Source organism: Coffea eugenioides, chromosome 5 (genome assembly GCF_003713205.1).
Source record: "Coffea eugenioides isolate CCC68of chromosome 5, Ceug_1.0, whole genome shotgun sequence".
NCBI lineage: Eukaryota > Viridiplantae > Streptophyta > Magnoliopsida > Gentianales > Rubiaceae > Coffea > Coffea eugenioides.
The window spans coordinates 43,345,303-43,361,978 of record NC_040039.1 but is presented as its reverse complement, the minus strand read 5'-3'; the positions used below and the strand labels follow the sequence as shown (position 1 = coordinate 43,361,978).

General features: G+C 37.4%; 2 protein-coding genes and 1 pseudogene across 2 annotated transcripts; all 3 read left to right on the top strand.

The window, feature by feature from the left end:
- Nucleotides 1–368: 368 nt before the first annotated feature.
- LOC113771749 (putative disease resistance protein RGA3) lies at nucleotides 369–2,715 on the top strand. The gene is made up of 2 exons (XM_027316313.1): nucleotides 369–2,564; nucleotides 2,656–2,715. The coding sequence occupies exons 1-2, from the start codon at nucleotides 369–371 to the stop codon at nucleotides 2,713–2,715; spliced, it is 2,256 nt and encodes a 751-aa protein (XP_027172114.1).
- LOC113772167 (disease resistance protein RGA2-like) lies at nucleotides 2,694–4,509 on the top strand. Its single transcript, XM_027316738.1, has 2 exons — nucleotides 2,694–3,920; nucleotides 4,293–4,509. Exon 1 carries the CDS (start codon nucleotides 2,763–2,765, stop codon nucleotides 3,876–3,878), a length of 1,116 nt encoding a protein of 371 aa, XP_027172539.1. The 5' UTR covers nucleotides 2,694–2,762; the 3' UTR covers nucleotides 3,879–3,920; nucleotides 4,293–4,509.
- Nucleotides 4,510–10,175: 5,666 nt separating this feature from the next.
- On the top strand, nucleotides 10,176–15,750 carry LOC113771748 (annotated as a pseudogene).
- The last annotated feature ends 926 nt before the right edge of the window (nucleotides 15,751–16,676 follow it).

The following is a 16,676-nucleotide window of genomic DNA, read 5'->3' as shown; positions in this document are numbered from 1 at the left end:
TCCGTAGTTGCAATATTCTCCACAATTTGGACGTATGGTTAGGCATTTGCATATTTTGCGTTATCTTGTCTGATAACTGGAGCCCAGCTCTGAACGCACCCTTTCTCGGGGAATCTTTTACTCATCCCTTCTTTTAAGTTCACACATTTGCATCCGAGACTTTTATGCTATTCTAATTATTGTTATCATACGTACTATTCTTGCTTCAACATGTGAAGGCCCTACCAAAAGCCAAGGGAAAAAGCCAAAAAAAAAATGTACTGCTAGAATATAATAATTCTTTCAATGGAGACTAGGAAATTTCGTTTTGGAAAAATGAAATGAAAGATAAGTAATGGATTCAGAGCTTTGGAACTCATAGCTGTTGAATGTCGCTCATCTCTGGCTGCAAAAAAGTAGTCCAACTATTCAACCAAAGCACTTCACCTTCATCTCTGTCTGTTAAAGAGTTTCCCTTGAAGATGGCTGAAGCTGCGCTCAGTTGTGTTAGTGTAATCTTGAATAAGATACTTCCACTTGCTGCCGACGAGATCAGCCGGGCATGGGGTGTAAAGAAAGACCTTCAGAAGCTCTCCAAGAAAGTAGAGATGATGGAAGCTTTGATTTCTGATGCTAAATGCAAGCAATCAACAAGCAAAGCCGTGCAGCTCTGGCTCAAAAGGCTCCAGTCCATAGCTCGTCATGCTGAGATCGTATTGGATGACTTCGGATATGAAGTTCTGCGGCAGAAGGTTAAGAATCGGAAGCGCGACAAGGTACGCAGCTTCTTTTCTTCCTCAAATCCTATTTCCTTTCGTCTAGAGATAGCTAACAAGATCAAGAATGTTAGCGCATCTCTAGAGGAAGCTTACAGAGAAGCAAATCAAATAGGGCTTCATCCAGTTCAGCTAACCATGGCATCTGCTGATCACAAAGTGGATCGGTTGACTGTTCCTTTTATGGACGAGTCAGAAATGGTGGGAAGGGAAGTTGAGGTATCTCTAGTTGTAAGCATGCTAATTAGCTCACACTATAAGAAGGATTTACCTGTCATCTCAATAGTTGGGATGGGTGGCCAGGGTAAAACAACCCTTGCACAGTTGGTGCTAAAAAATGACAGTGTAGCGAAGCATTTTGATAAAAAAATATGGGTTTGTGTGTCTGACGATTTCAGAGTGGAAAGGCTGTTGAATGAGATGCTACAATCCCTCGAGGGAAAAAGTGCTGAGACGACAAACAAGGAAGCATTGGTGAGGAAGCTTCAAGAGAATTTGAAAGGAAAAAGTTGCTTGCTTGTGCTTGATGATAATTGGAATGACAATCGAGAGAAATGGGATGGCATGAGGAGCTGTTTGTTGGCAATAGGGGGTGCTCCTGGAAGCAAAATATTGGCTACCACACGTAGTGATGAGGTAGCCTCAGCAATGCAAACATCTGGTTTGCATCATCTAGACATCCTCTCAGATGATCATAGCTGGATGTTGTTTGAAAAACTAGCTTTTGCAGACGGTGGTGCAACAAAGACTCAAGATCTGGTGGACATTGGCAGAAGGATACTGAAGAAGTGCGGCGGCGTGCCATTAGCGATCAAAGTGATTGGGGGTTTGTTGTATTCCAAAAAGAATGTATCGGAATGGTTGACGATCGAGAAGAGTGAAATATGGAACGAGTCGACCAATATTGCGAATGGAGTCATTTCTGTCCTAAAGCTGAGTTACGAGAACTTACCTTCATGGTCAGTGAAACAATGCTTTGCAAGTTGTTCCATCTTCCCGAAGGACACTGCCATGGAAAAAGAAAGCTTGATACAGATTTGGATGGCTCAGGGATTGATTAATGATGCCAAGGGAGGAGGTCATTTGCAAATGGAGGATATAGGCAGTGACTATTTCAACATATTGCTTCGGAGTTCATTGTTGCAAGCGACTTCTGAGAATTCCATTAACGGAATCGTGTCCTGCCGGATGCATGACCTTGTGCATGATCTTTCATTGCAAGTGTCAAATAATTGTTTCTTAAACACAGAGGATGGCATGAAAGTCAGTCATGATGATAACGTTATGCATTTGACCATCATTCGGAATCGAGGGAAGGTGTTAAAGAATATCGAAGGGATTCCTCCAAATTTACAAATGCTTTATTACCTTGGGGGTGATGGTATTATGCTTGAAGACATCTTGGAAAGGTCTAGATACCTTTGTGGATTAAAAGTAGACTGCTGGGATGTTACTCAGCTCCCGAATTCAGTGGGTAATATGAAACATTTAAGACATCTTGATATCAGTGAAACTGGTATCACCGCTCTGCCAGATTCGATCACAAAGCTCTACAATTTGATGACCTTGAAAGTAAGTTACTTGAAAGAGATACCTAAGAAGTTTGGCAATTTAATTAACTTGAGGCATCTCGAGTTTGTCAACCTTCCTTGGGATGTGCCCAGATGTTTGTTCCCTGGGATTGGGCAGGTGGCTAATCTTCGGACATTGCCCCACTTCAAGGTAAGCCAAGACAAGAGATGTCAACTTGAGGAGTTGGAACACTTGCGTAACCTCGGAGGCGAGTTAGAAATATGTGGACTTGAGAATGTGAGCGGCTTTGAATCAGCAGCAAAAGCAAAGTTGTCCGAAAAATCAAGAATTCGAGGTTTAAGACTTTCATGGGGCGATACAAATGAAGATTGTGACGACAACAATATCAACAGTGTCATGGAAGGTCTTCAACCTCACCCAGACTTGAAAGGTTTAACCATTAGTGGTTTCGAAGGTTCAAGGTTGCCGTCGTGGATGGTGGCAAAGGATCACTTGATGGTACTCCTAAGGAATTTGGTACACCTCAGGTTGAAGGCATTGGGTAAGTGTGAACGAGTACCACCACTAGGGGACTTGCCTTGTCTCGAGTCCTTATGGATATACTCCTTAGACAATGTGAAGCGCATTGGGGCTGAATTCTATGGTCTCGATATTAATGCAAGGAGCAGCACTTGTAGTAGTAGCAGTAGTAGAGAGGTGAAAGCAGTCACTCTGTTTCCGAAACTGTCGCGTTTTGAGTTGTGGGGCATGGGAAGTCTAGAGGAGTGGTCAGATGCAATGGTTCCCTCGGATTCTTCTTCATCAATTAAGGTATTCCCTAATCTCCGGTACTTGACAATCTATGAGCTCCCCAAGTTGGTTGTTTTACCAGATATGGAGAACTTGACATCTCTTGTGGAGTTGAGCATACGGAGATGCGGAAGTTTGGCTTGTATAAGGAATTTGAATAGCCTTACATCTCTGGAATCCTTATCCTTAGAAGAATGCCCTGCTTTATTACATGCTTCTCTAGATATGAAAAACCCCCAATCTCTAAGTGAATTAATCATCTCAGGATGTGATGAGCTGAATCCTTCACTGAGTAATAATCTTGAGAAGTTCACATCGCTCCAGCAGTTGAGGATCCGTTCTCGTGACCCTAGTTGTTGGGCAAAGGGTCTACACCATCTAGCCAACCTCTGCGAGTTGGAACTCGGTGGCTTCTCTGACGACCTTGATCATTTCCCGTGGTCACACTCCATCACCAATCTCGTCTCTCTGGAGCGTCTTCGATTGCGTGGATGGCCAAAAATCACGTCTCTCCCAGACCAAATTCAGCATCTCTCTACCTTGACATTTCTAGATATACGGCAGTTTGAGGGGTTGGAAGTTGTTCCAGAGTGGATGGGTAGCCTTCGGAATCTTCGAGAATTGTGGATTTATTTTTGCTCTAACCTCAGACAATTGCCCTCCGCAGAAGCAATACGAGCCCTCACTAATTTAAATCAACTACGGATCTTTTGGTGTCCTCTTTTAGCGGAGAGATGCACCAAAGGAAGTGGCGCAGAGTGGCCCAAGATTGCACACATTTCCGAAGTTGTTATCATTTGACCGAACTTTGACTGGTTTCGAATTAGGGAAACAAGCCCCACTGTAAGTAGTTAATATTTCCAATGTTCTGTTTTAATCTACTTATTCGGTTCGTTTAGAATTCTATTATTACTTTTTTAAAAAAAATAATCCCCGGAAGGAACAAGGAAATAAAAAAACGCTACTGCTTCCTTAAATTGCCTTATCAATGTCAAATCCTGACTCTTCCTTCAATTGCTATTACATTTTCTTTTCTGTAGATTCTTTCCTCCTTCTTATCATTCATTCTTTCTTTTTTTTTTTCCAAAGGGTCAGAACCAGAAAAGTTAAAAGACAGATTAAAGTATTGATAGACTTTTTCCTTTTTAAATAAAAAGATTCATTACAATGTCTAAAAGATTCCTATTTCTTGAGCTCATGTCTGTTATGCTGCAGGGACAACAACCAAGAACGACCAAAGTATTTCCATGACCTGAGACCACATTCAAATGTTTGGGGGATTTTGATGAATCCTGTACTCTAACTAACTATATAAAGGGATTGTTTGTTGACCACAGTACCTCATAGTGTACATCTTGATTGCTGTTTACATGTTTCTCTCTATTGTAAAGCGAAACTTAATTTTCATTAAGATTCAGTGCTTAGTCCTTGAGTTGGCAAGTATAATAATGTAATCAATGGGATTGAAAAACTTATGACCTAGAACTAATAGGGTGCAGAATTTCTGGATAGACTCTTCTGTCTAACTGCAAACCATTAGCCTTCACTACTTATATATATATATATATATATATATATATATATATATGTATATGTATATATTTCCAAAGTTCGATTTAATGAACTTAGATTGAACAATTACTATAGCAGACATGGCTTTACCCAAACAAATTTCATTCGTGGAATTGCACTAGTGTGGAATTTTCAGCTACTCCTGTATTCTATCTAAAGTTCCTGTAGCCGCAGTGTGATGATATTTGGTCAAAAAGTTATTCTTTAGTATCCATATTAGTCTTTAAATTTCCAATTTTTTTTACCTCTCAAAAGGATACCCAATCAGGTGATCACCTTGCCAATCTGTCTCTTAGCCCAACTCATAAGGTGCTATGGTTAAGGTGATGTGGGCATATTGTACTTTTTGATCGACCAAAAAATATTCGTATATATTTTTTTTTCATACCTCATAAAAATTAGCCCATATCTTTCAATAGAAAAAAAATATTAGCCCATAGAGGCAAGTAAAGTTGGTTGAGCCAAGGTTTGATGTGGCCTTATCATGCTTTTATAACCAACAAAAATACTTTGCCAAATTAGTTTTATTTTTTTTTCCTTTTAGACAAATACCGGCCCGTATGGAAGAAAAGTATGAAGACAGATTTGTCATTTATAGGCTGCAAAGATAACTTGTTTCTTCTTGAAACTGATGCAGCAAACTCTAATTAAACACTAGGGAAGAAAAGTAGGAAAGTGGTGCGATGTATTTCTTGAAAGAAATTAGCTTATCAAATAAATATGAATGCCAGCCAAAATAGCAAAGGAGTATGTTCAGTTCTAATTAAGGTTGTGCAACTAATCAAATTATTTTTTATTAGTATTTTATTTTTCTGAAAAAGACTTATCATATTTATTATTCAAAGCAAAAGGATTGCAGATATTCGATTATGTCACATGTTGCCTTCAATTATATACCAATGTTAAAAATTTAATCAAATTATATGTGTCTTAACTCTGAGGACCCGTCCAACATCAAAAAGAAATGAAAGGATTGGATTGATACATGACTCTAGACCCATGGGTTATTTAGCAATTTGGTTTAATTGTTTTGAACCCGTGATTTCAGTTTAAAAGCTCGTGGATCCAATACAAATGGCATCAAAACAGATTTTGCGTGGGTTGAGTCTAGGCCAATATATTATTTCTAGGTCCATGGACTACTTAATAACTTGAGTTAATCATTTTGAATCCATAGTTTTAGCTCAAAAGTTCTTTGGCCAGAATTTAAATTAATTATTTTGAAATTGTGGTTTCAACTCAAAAGTTTCTTGGGTTAGCTCTTGAGGCTAGGGCGTTACAGTACGCTTACTATTTTTTAGGCCTAGCATGATTTTTCTCACTAAATTCCTGATGCATAGCGTTGAATTTAGATATGCCTAACTTTTGTAGATTGACAGTTAAGTTTTCATTGGGAAACACCATTAAAAAAAAAATATCATTTCCAAACGTTTCTAAGGCTGGGGCGAGGTATTTTCTTTTCCATTACCTTGGCTTTTTGGTGACTCCTAAAGCTTGTTTTTCCGATGTTCACTTCAATGGGATCTTTACCTTTCAAGAAATGATTTTTTTTTATTATGCTCTTATTTTGCATGATGGCACTTTGTCATTCCCCACATCCATTACCTGTTTTCATGAACTTGACCGATTTGCATCTTGGATTCCGTGAGCAATCGTTTGGTCCTCGTGCTTACCAAATCTACTGGTGGAAGGTGTTGCCAAGATTGCTTGACAATGCCCCAAATCTTGAGGTTCTTTTCTTAGATAATGTGAGTTGTAATGATTCTCCGTATTATACTACTCATCATAGTAGTCTTTTCTGGTACTTAGGTTATTTTTAAAATGAATAGGTGTTTTGGAACAACTTCGAACAAGACAAGGAGTTTCAGAGTCTTCTGCCAGTAGCTTTTCCAGTATCCTGCATTGAACGTCTCAAGGAAATGGATATCAAATCATTGTAATGCTTCAACACAATGGCCCTTTGGTTGATTACCTTCTGCAGAAAAGAAAATCTTTAAGAAAGATGACTCTCGGAGCATTGCTGCTGGCTTCAGATCCCAACAGAATATCAGTCAATAAATGCTCGGAGAACTGTCAGATTGTGTCCCAACAAGAGTATCGTTGGCCTGGACCTGATTTTGAATAATTCAAATAGCAATGATGATCTCCTCGAATTAGGATTTTGTTTGCATGTCCTTTTTAAAAAAAAAAAAAAGAATTTGGTGCTTGTACTATGATTTATGCTTACTTGGGTATGCTGAGATCTTGTTTGCTGAACTGCATTTTTCAAGAAACGATTCTTGACTTGCTGCTGTAATTCTAGACTCTTTCTTGGCAAACAATTGCTTAGTTATTCATCAGTCTCGTAAGTAAGTCCTGAAGAAGATATGTGGATGATGCAATTAGGATTGCCAAGTGCAGATCACCATTGTAATCATTCAGTTTACGTGCTCTTTCAAGGAGAACTCAACTGAATTCCTATTTTTGGAGCACAAACTGTAGTCATAGGCTCATATCTTCATACACACTGATTGGTCCAAAATCCAAATACAGCATGTAAACTGTTTGATACAGCACCCACGTCTACAAATGAGTATTGTTCATCCATGAGTCCTTCAACTTTTGTGGGGTATTTTCCACTATGTAATATAAGGCACAGAAAATTCTCATTATTTGTAGCAGCATCTCCCTGATGTGCCCATCTGATCATTGCTGGGGATTCCACTCCCATCCAACAGACATCCTTTCACTGATGATCGAGGTAACACAGAAAGGACCAAACCATGCTGTAGTTTAGACCCAAAATACAAAGAGTACCAATTAGACTAGGCCAAAGGAGAAACAAACGAGGAAAAGCAAATAAAACAATAATAATAAATAAATTATAAGTATGTGATACTTTATGCAAAATAGTTAGACCCTTGTTCTTTTTAGTAGTTAATTAAGGGTAACACTGGTATTTCAACTAACATTAATATTACATAGTTTTTTCTTCCTCAAATATCTACCTTACACAAAAATAAAGGTCATGCGATAATGTGTGAAACCACAAGGGAATTTATTAGTAATTTACCTTTTTTATTTTGATTTGTACGAGAGCCAAAAAACATTTAACTCGATCCCTTCAAATTAAATCCACCATGAAAAAATAGGGTCGGACAAAGTTGCTTGGACTTAAAATTATGATTTGTTTCCACAAACAAACCAAGGTTTTGTTCGAGCTTTAATTAAAACTTGTGAGTTACGACGACCATATATCATGTATTATATTTGTATAGAATACTAATTTCGATTTCTTATACTATATAAGAATGAGTTTCAGCCAAAGAATGGCTTTGAATTTCAATCGTAAGAGTAGGGGCATTTTGAAATTGTGAGGTTATTTTGAGTGTAGTTATAACATTGAGAATTACTTAAGATAGCATGTGTATTTTTGTATTTACCGAAATGTTCTTGTGATTTGTCCAGAGGTTTAGATATTTTAGGAATATGTGATTATGTGGTTGTTTTTTTTACAATGGGTATAACCCATGATAGCTTCTTTATCGGTGTAATTACTTAAATGTTCTTATAGAGACATTGATTGGCTAGTGTTAGTTAAATTATAATTAGTATGAATTATTACCATTGATTTACTATTATAACTTGAAGACATTCAAATGCCATTTTCATCTCAATTAAAGCATTTATGACTAAGCATCAGTTTCAACTTCATTTCTTCAAATGTCCTCTCCTTCACATTCTTCCGTTATATTCCTTTATATTCCTTTCGTCTTCCGGTAAATACTTATTTGTCTTGCTATTGTACTCTAGATTTCAATATGGTTTTATGGTGAATCTAATCTTGGTGGTTTGGTTTGAGGTCAGCTTTTATTCTTTTTGTTATGGTATGATTTGCTTTGTAAAATCATAGTTTCTATTCTGAAATTGGATACTCTGTTAGTGTAATTTAGTGTTGATATTATTGTTTCACACAAATTTGGTTGATGTGTACAATTTAAATGGTGTGGTTTTGTTGGAATAGGTTTGGAGCAACTATGAGAAAAAAGTTTTGCAGGGAGTATTTGGAACAAGGTAAGCCAAAAAACTACTGCAATTGATGCATTATGGTGTGATTTATACTGCAATTGAATTGTTTGAATGGTGTGGTTTCTTATCTAATTGTTTGCTTTGGCAATAAGTTGATTCATTTATGCAATTAATTTTGGTGATAGTTAGATTCCGAGTCATTTTGAATTGGTATTTAATACTTTATGCAATTGATTTTGGTGATAGTTAGATTCCGAGTCATTTTGAATTGGTAGTTAATACTCTGTCCTGCTGATTTGAGTTTGTATCAAAGTTTATTCTTTCATGTATTCATTTGTATATTTGCTTAAGCTATTCATCAGAGTACGTGACTTGAATGTGGATGATTGGAAGGTTGAAACCAATAAAGAATAACTACCAATAAGAATTAAAATCCCAAGTAAAGCTATCTCCAATAATCAAACAAGTAGTTGGCTAAAGTTCTTTCCCCCTTAGTTGCAATCTTCGCACTGATGATCAAATTCTGAACGTTGTGATTGTGTTGTCCCGTAGACCTTTAAGTACATTTGGAATTCTCCTAACTTTTGGGAACTTGGTAAAGCTCCTATTATTTTAGATTGTCTGTTTAGACTGTTAAATCATTGTCACACACACAATTTTCTCATGATTATTTTCCTGTTCAGTTCTTTTTCTTAGTTTCCTGTCGGGAAAAATCCACTTTTCATCATTAAACTTTGAATTAAGGGCACATTTCGTCCCCAAACTTTTAGACACACCATATGTAGTACATGAATTAATCATTTTAGGCCACATTTAGTCAAAAAATGGTAAAATATTCAATTTGATTGGAGAAGGCTGACGTGGCCGTTGATTTTGATTGAGAAATTATTTTTACTTAACGGCTACATGCCAAACACGTGACTTTTTCCATCCAAATTAAGCAATTTACAGTTTTTGGACTAAATGTGGCAAAGAATAATTAATTCATATACTAAATGTGGTGCGTCTAAAAGTTTGGAGACGATATGTGTTCCTAACTCAAAATTTAGGGACGAAAAGTGGATTTTTCCGGTTTCTTGCTTGGAGATGAAAGTTCTTATAGACATTAAACAAAAATATAATTTATTCTTCTGCCTTTACAACTTCATAAGTGCATATTTTATGTAACATTTGTCCAAGAAAAGAGTTTCCTGAAAATGATGAAACACGAAGACTCATGCTTTATGCTGGTGCTAAACACGTTTTACATAAGGTTTCAAATTCTACCTTCTTTGGTGTTGAATAATGAATTCCAAGCTTTCTTTGTCGTATTTGATGATTATTTCTTTTAAAAATGTATTATTATTTGTTTATTGGTAGTAATAGCTTGCGAACCTTGATTTTCACCAGTATGATTTGATTTTGTTCTTAGTATCATTTTGTTATGTACAGGTTCCCCGTCACCCCTGCCTCTTGAAGTACCTCCCTAGTTTTTCGAAGATGTTAGGATTGTCAGCTACAAACTCGGCCATCTTGGCGATGGCGTCTTCGTTGTTGGGCTGGGTCTTTGGGGACACTTGTTCTTCAGAAATGCGACCTTGCTGGGCTCCTGAGGTTTGCCCAACCCCGGTTGAGGGAACTCTCCCGCTTCTGGAGCGCGTGGATCTCATTTTAGCAGTAATCTCGTTCCCACAGACGACGCCAATTGAAGAGGTGATTTTTGGTGGGTAGATGAACCGACCTAAATCAGTCCCTTCTCAGGTGAAGTGAGGGGTATTTGCTTATCCGAAGTGGATGGCGGGGCTTCTCCCTTGAGATCACTCCGACGATCAAGTTAGTATGAGAACGAGAAAAAGCAATAGTATATGTGAATGAACAGTATGCTTACTTGTGTGAAGTACATGAGGGGTACTTATAGAGTGGGAGTGGATGACAGGACGGAGGGCTCATGCTAGTGGGACCCATGTCCTGTCATTACGGCTCTGTTCCTTGTCAGGAGGTCTGACTCTGATACTGTAGCCGCCTGGGCAGGGTGACGGGGAACCTTGCGCAGTAGCCATTAAGAGCATCAGTGCTTTTCAGATAAAGCACTGGTCCTGGGTGATGTCAGGCACGCTGACATCATCAGCGTGCAGCCGAGGTGAAAGCTTGAGGTGCAGAGGTCATCTAAGTAGTAGTAGGCCAGGGACCTGGCCGAGCTCGGGGATCATGTTCAGGACATGACTGCGCTCGTGTGAATGACGAAATGAGGTCACCTCGGCCGTACGGGACCGCCGAGGTGAGCATCCTCAACTGGGAACTGAATAAAAATTTTCTTTTCTAGTATAGCATTTCCCTTGAGTCAAAAGTAGCAGCTTTGCCAGTGTTGCAACTGCATTTGATCCTAAATAACTTATCTACTTGTCACTCATTCTGGACTCCAGGGATTCTTTATCAGAAGCGGTTGCTCAAAATTACAAACAAGGTTGTAGCTACAAATACTTTTGTTCTCTGTTATGTAATCTACCTTCGTGGCATTTTAGAGCCAATAAAATCTAGCAGCTCTGACCTGCACCGTTATGAACGACTCATAATTTAGCTGCGGTCACTTAGCCTGATTTTGTTTTTGGCATTTAATAGCTTGCTAAGCTAATTCTTACACGTTTTACTATTTTCCTTTTTTCCTGATTCAGCAAATGACTGCCTATTTGTTGAGCTCATGTTTGTCATGCTGCAGGGACAACAACCTTTCCTCACCAAGACCGACCAAAGTATTTCCATGGCTGCTGTTTTTGGAAAGGACGAAGAAGCTGATAACTTAACATCATTGAGGGGAAATAAGCCTGAGAAGAATGGCTGTGTTCTAATTGTTTGTCCGACATCTGTTATTCACAACTGGGAGAATGAATTTTCAAAGTGGGCACCGTTCCGTGATTTAATAATCGACAAACTAGAAGCTCAAGAAGTGGAGATATTGATAACTAGTTTTGACACCTACAGAATTCACGGTACTATATTGTCAAAAGTTCAATGGGAGATAGTGATTGTTGATGAGGCACACAGACTAAAGAATGAGAAGTCAAAACTTTATAGAGAAGTTTTAAACCCAGAAACGATATGGTTTGACAGGAACAATCATGCAGAACAAACTAATGGAATTGTTCAATTTGTTTGAATGGGTAGTACCCGGTTGCTTAGGAACACGTGAACATTTCAGGGAGTTTTATGATGAACCTCTCAAGCATGGCCAAAGGTCAAGTGCTCCAGAAAGATTTATTAGAGTTGCTGAAGATCGAAAACAGCACTTCGTGACGCAAGTATTTGTTGAGAAGGACCAAGGAGGAAACCATCGGCATCTTATGATGGGTAAGGAAGACAATGTTGTATTCTACGCCATGAGTGAGTTGCAGAAACGGGTATACCAGAGAATGTTACAGCTACCTGATATCCAATGCCTTATTAAGGACCTTCCATGTAGCTGTGGTAGCCATCTAAAACAACTAGAGTGTTGCAAAAAGATAGTGCCCAATGGAGTCATTTGGCCATACCTTCACAGAGATAATCCAGATGGCTGTGATTCATGTCCTTTTTGCCTTGTTCTCCCTTGCCTTGTCAAGCTTCAGCAGGTAATTGATTTTCTTATTGTACCCTCAGACATTCTCCTTGTAAGGTGCTCTAAGACATTAGAGCTGTTAAAAGAAACTGATCCCTTGCGAGGGCCAACTGTAGCTTTTTGACCTTTATTTCTCCAGTAGAATGCATTTTTTCATGGTCAATAGGATGACAGGAGATGGTTGACTACCACCACTTATAATCACTTGAGTAAAGGCCATGTGGCTACCGTTTCGCTTAAGATATGAACGTACAAATTGGTTTAGGGCGGAGTGTTTATCAATTAATAACAAAAGTAGCGGTAGCTTCAGGATTGATCAAGTGAATTGAATGAAAGAAAGACCTCCCATCGTACCCATGTTTTTTTTACCCAGACTTTTGCTGCTTTAGATATATATACTAGGTGGCTAAACCCCGCGCGTGACGCGGGCTGCCCCTATTAGTAATATTAAATTTTATTTTTTTATATATATGTGTATAAATTATTATTAGTTGGTGTGGTTGTTTATTATAAATTCTATGTACTTCAATGAAAATGTTGTCGATTTTGGTGTTATTTTGTGTTGAATTTTTATTATTTTGGGTAATTATTATTTAGTTTGTGAGCTTGGTACACAGTAAATTAACCTAATATAGCTTTTTCAAAAGTGCTAACCTAATAGATAGCTATAGTTTAGAATTGCGATAACTTACTCAAAAGTACTGGCCTAATAGAGCTTTTTAATAAAACTATTTATTAACTGCTTAAGTGTTTTTAAATATTTTATTTGAAGATATAGTTTAATAAGTAATTAACGTATTGAATAATATGTACTTTTAAAAATTTTTGAAAGTGTTTATCTCTTTATTTGATTCATAATATAGGATAAAATGATTAAATTGGATGTTTTATTTTTTAAATCACAAGAGCTAGTCTAAAAGTATCAAATTTGAACTTTTATTAAAAGTGCTTTTAACATAAAAAACTCTACTTCTAATTTTAACCCCAAACGGACCTGAAGTATAGCGTATACTTGTTGAAATAGATTTTTTTTTTTAAATCCTTTTTTCTGTATTGCGTATTTGGTAGAAATATTTAACCGTAAAATGTCTTTTTGTTTGGGCTTTTTTTGTAGCCGGTCATTTACATGTGGGTTAGAAACAATTATGGCCATATTTGCATTCATTTTGGTAATTGGAATTTTTTGACTATACCTTTTTTCACTTGCAACACCCAAAAAAATGCAAGATATGAAAAAAGAAGTGCACGGTTTCTCACTTGGAGAAACACAGCAAGTACAATAGCAAGCAGAGTAGCATCGACAATTACAAAGTATCATGAAATTTCCCTCAAAAGGAAAGGCAAAGGTAGAATACAGGCCAAAACAAATAAAGAGAAAATAAATCCATGTAACACTATTCATGCTTCCATAATTCTACCGTAGGCAAAGGATTTGGCTGCGTTATGACTTTGCACCACCCAAAACAATTCAAAGCAAATGAGGAGTTCCGCAATATCAACCAATACCCAGATAACCTCGTCCAATCCTAATTGTCAAAGTTTCTTATCCTCGTTTTGCTTCCACTCAACACCAGAATGATTGTCTGGCTTCCTATTATCTATAAACAAAAAGACAAAAAAAAAAGATGAATTCATGTAAAAAATAATTTTTTTTTTTAAAAAATGGAGAAACCAGATTAGCGCTTCTTTAGATTTCTTTCAAATTTTACCTGCTCATCACAGAAATGCAAGTAGAGGAAATCTGAAAAAAGCTGAATCCTAGAACAACAAAAGTATAGCATAAAACTAAGCCGAAGAAATCGTGCAAAACTAGTTCAAACCAGATCAATTCACGGCCGAAATGCTGAAACGATAAGAGGGAAAAGAAAAAACTCATTACTTGACACTATGTCAGCACTTAATATCAATAAACAAAAATAGAACCAAGAAATTGACAGATTGATGGAAACATGGTTTTTTAAAAAAAAAAATCTGTGCTTACTGCTATTTTCTTGAATTTTATCATTGGAGTTGCAAAAAAGTTGGCCAGCATACTTGAAGTCTCGCAATCTTAAACGATGGTACCTTTGCTTCTTCCCCCGGAGAATTCGAAGAGAAAGTGCAAAAAATCTGCTTGGAATTGGAATCTGTGGAACGAGCAAGAGACTGAGAGAGTAGAGAAGAAAGAGTTGCCCAGTGGAAAAAATTTGTTTGTGGTCTGCCGCCGCCGCCACCACCACAAACAAAACACCCACGTTTCACAAGAATTAGCCTCTAATTCTTGTTTATGCATTTTTTTCATAACTTGACTCCATGTAGACTATATTTCCAGTTTCCCTTCTCGCGTGCCAAAAATTTGCATGCGCTGCTCAAAGTTTCCAGCGTATGCTTTACTGGCTTCTGGTAAAAAATTGCCAGGAATCTTGAATGCTGCTTGTATGCTAAAATAAACTATAGCAAGTCGTTATCTTTTCTTCTTTTCTCAATTTTTTTGTTTTTTGGGTTTCTTCTTCCTTATGGGTTCCCCAATGGAATTGTGCACTGTTTTGGTTTAACGGATGGAACTTCACTCTGTTGTTTTGGAAAAGAAAAGAGGAAGCTACACTGTGGTTGAAGTTTTAAAAAGAATATATGAAAATCCGTTAACTTTTGGTCTTTATTGGTCTTGGAATAAATTAGTTGGACTTAAATGTTGTTGATATTTTGAAATAGGACTTGCCAGTAATGTCCCTGCAATGAATTGGCTCTTTGCACCATAATGGATGAAGAATCTACACTTAGCCTTAAACACTTCTAAGAGTTGAGTTGAGACAGCTTGTCATTATCCTCTCATTCTTTTAATGTTTTCCTTCTGAGCAGAATGCTGGACATACTTGAAAAGTTCCTTATACGCAAAGGCTGTTGCTTTTCAAGGCTTGATGGATCTACTCCGACTGGAGTACGCCAGTCTCTTGTTGATGACTTCAACTCAAGTCCAAGCAAACAGTTTAGTTTTGACATTTAGAGTCAGTTTTGATACTGTGAGACTCGAGTTTCTAATTTTACATCTTAATTGCAGGTCTTCCTCGTATCAACTCGAGCTGGTGGGCTTGGACTCAATCTTGTTAGTGCAAATCGTGTTGTGATCTTTGACCCAAATTGGAATCCTGCCCAGGATTTGCAGGCACAAGACATTATGGGCAGAATCCCCATGTCATTGTTTTCCGTCTTCTTGCAGCCGGTTCTCTAGAGGAACTTGTTTACCCCAGGCAGGTTTACAAGCAACAACTAGCAAATATTGCTGGAGAAACTTTACTTTGATGGTGTGCAGGTACTGTTGCTGATTTTCTGATTCTGTGCACAGTTGTCTTCTTATATTCCACTTTTCAGGATTGCAGAGAATTTCAAGGAGAGCTGTTTGGTATCTGCAATTTGTTCCGCGACCTGTCTGATAAGCTTTTCACCAGTGAAATAATTGAATTGCATGAAAAGCAAGGAATAGAGCATGGAGATTGTGAGAGTTCAAAGCAGATGTTTACTGAATCCACAGAAGGAATTAACTAATACGTCTGTGGAAGCATCTTATCTCAGAACAGCAAACCTAAATGTGCAAGTAAAGAAACGGTCGAACCAGTGCTTGAAGACTTGGGTGAGTGTATTATTTGTCGACTTGGCTTTGAAAAGTTGAAGTACCTCTACTGATGCCATGCCCTCTTATGTTCCAGTAATATTCTTTTCCTTTAGTATTTTCGTTAGCAAAAGGTTTGTCAAAGTATCTATTAGAACGTAATAGGCTGGGACTAGTTTGTGATTTGAAAAATATAAAAAAAATTAGCTTTGATTATTTTAATATAAAATTTAAACTAAATGTAGAGATAAATATGTTTTAGAAATTCAAAATTATATATTATCAAATAAAAAACTCACTTATACAGGGGTACACCCAAATAATATAATCAAGTACTGTAACAAAAAAAAATCTACTAATTGAATTAATTTTTGATAAGCCACCACAACTACAAATGGAAATTTTTTACTCACATCCACCCAAAAAAAAAAGTAAAAAAAAAAAACAACTCATCCTCACGTGCATTAGACATGTACATGCATTGGGCCTTGAAGTGTGGAAACTAAAAACTGATATTGCAGTTGATACTTGGTTTACTGTGATTTTTCAAGGAAACCAGCATCAAAGCCCAAAATAAGCTACGCAGCCCAAGTTAATTTTGTGTTGGTTAAAAAAATAAGAAGCCATCAACACGCCCAACATGTAGTATTTTTTCTTTTAAATCCTCAAGGAAGGAAGGATCCCTTGATTTGCTTTGTTTCAATCTTGAAAGCACTGCTTACGGTAGAGATTGTACACAATATTGGATCTCACGGTCCCAAGTCTTTCAGGAACCAACCATGAACTCGATTCGCCTGTTAACGCTACTCTCAATTCTTTCATCAAGGGGGCGCCTGGAAGAAGGTTGCTAATGAGTAGTTCA

Coding starts and splice junctions, on each gene's coding strand:
- LOC113771749 (XM_027316313.1), top strand. CDS start 369: ATGTCGCTCATCTCTGGCTGCAAAAAAGTAGTCCAACTATTCAACCAA. Junction 2,565..2,655: donor AAATATGTGGACTTGAGAAT/GTGAGCGGCTTT, acceptor ATACAAATGAAG/ATTGTGACGACAACAATATC.
- LOC113772167 (XM_027316738.1), top strand. CDS start 2,763: ATGGTGGCAAAGGATCACTTGATGGTACTCCTAAGGAATTTGGTACAC.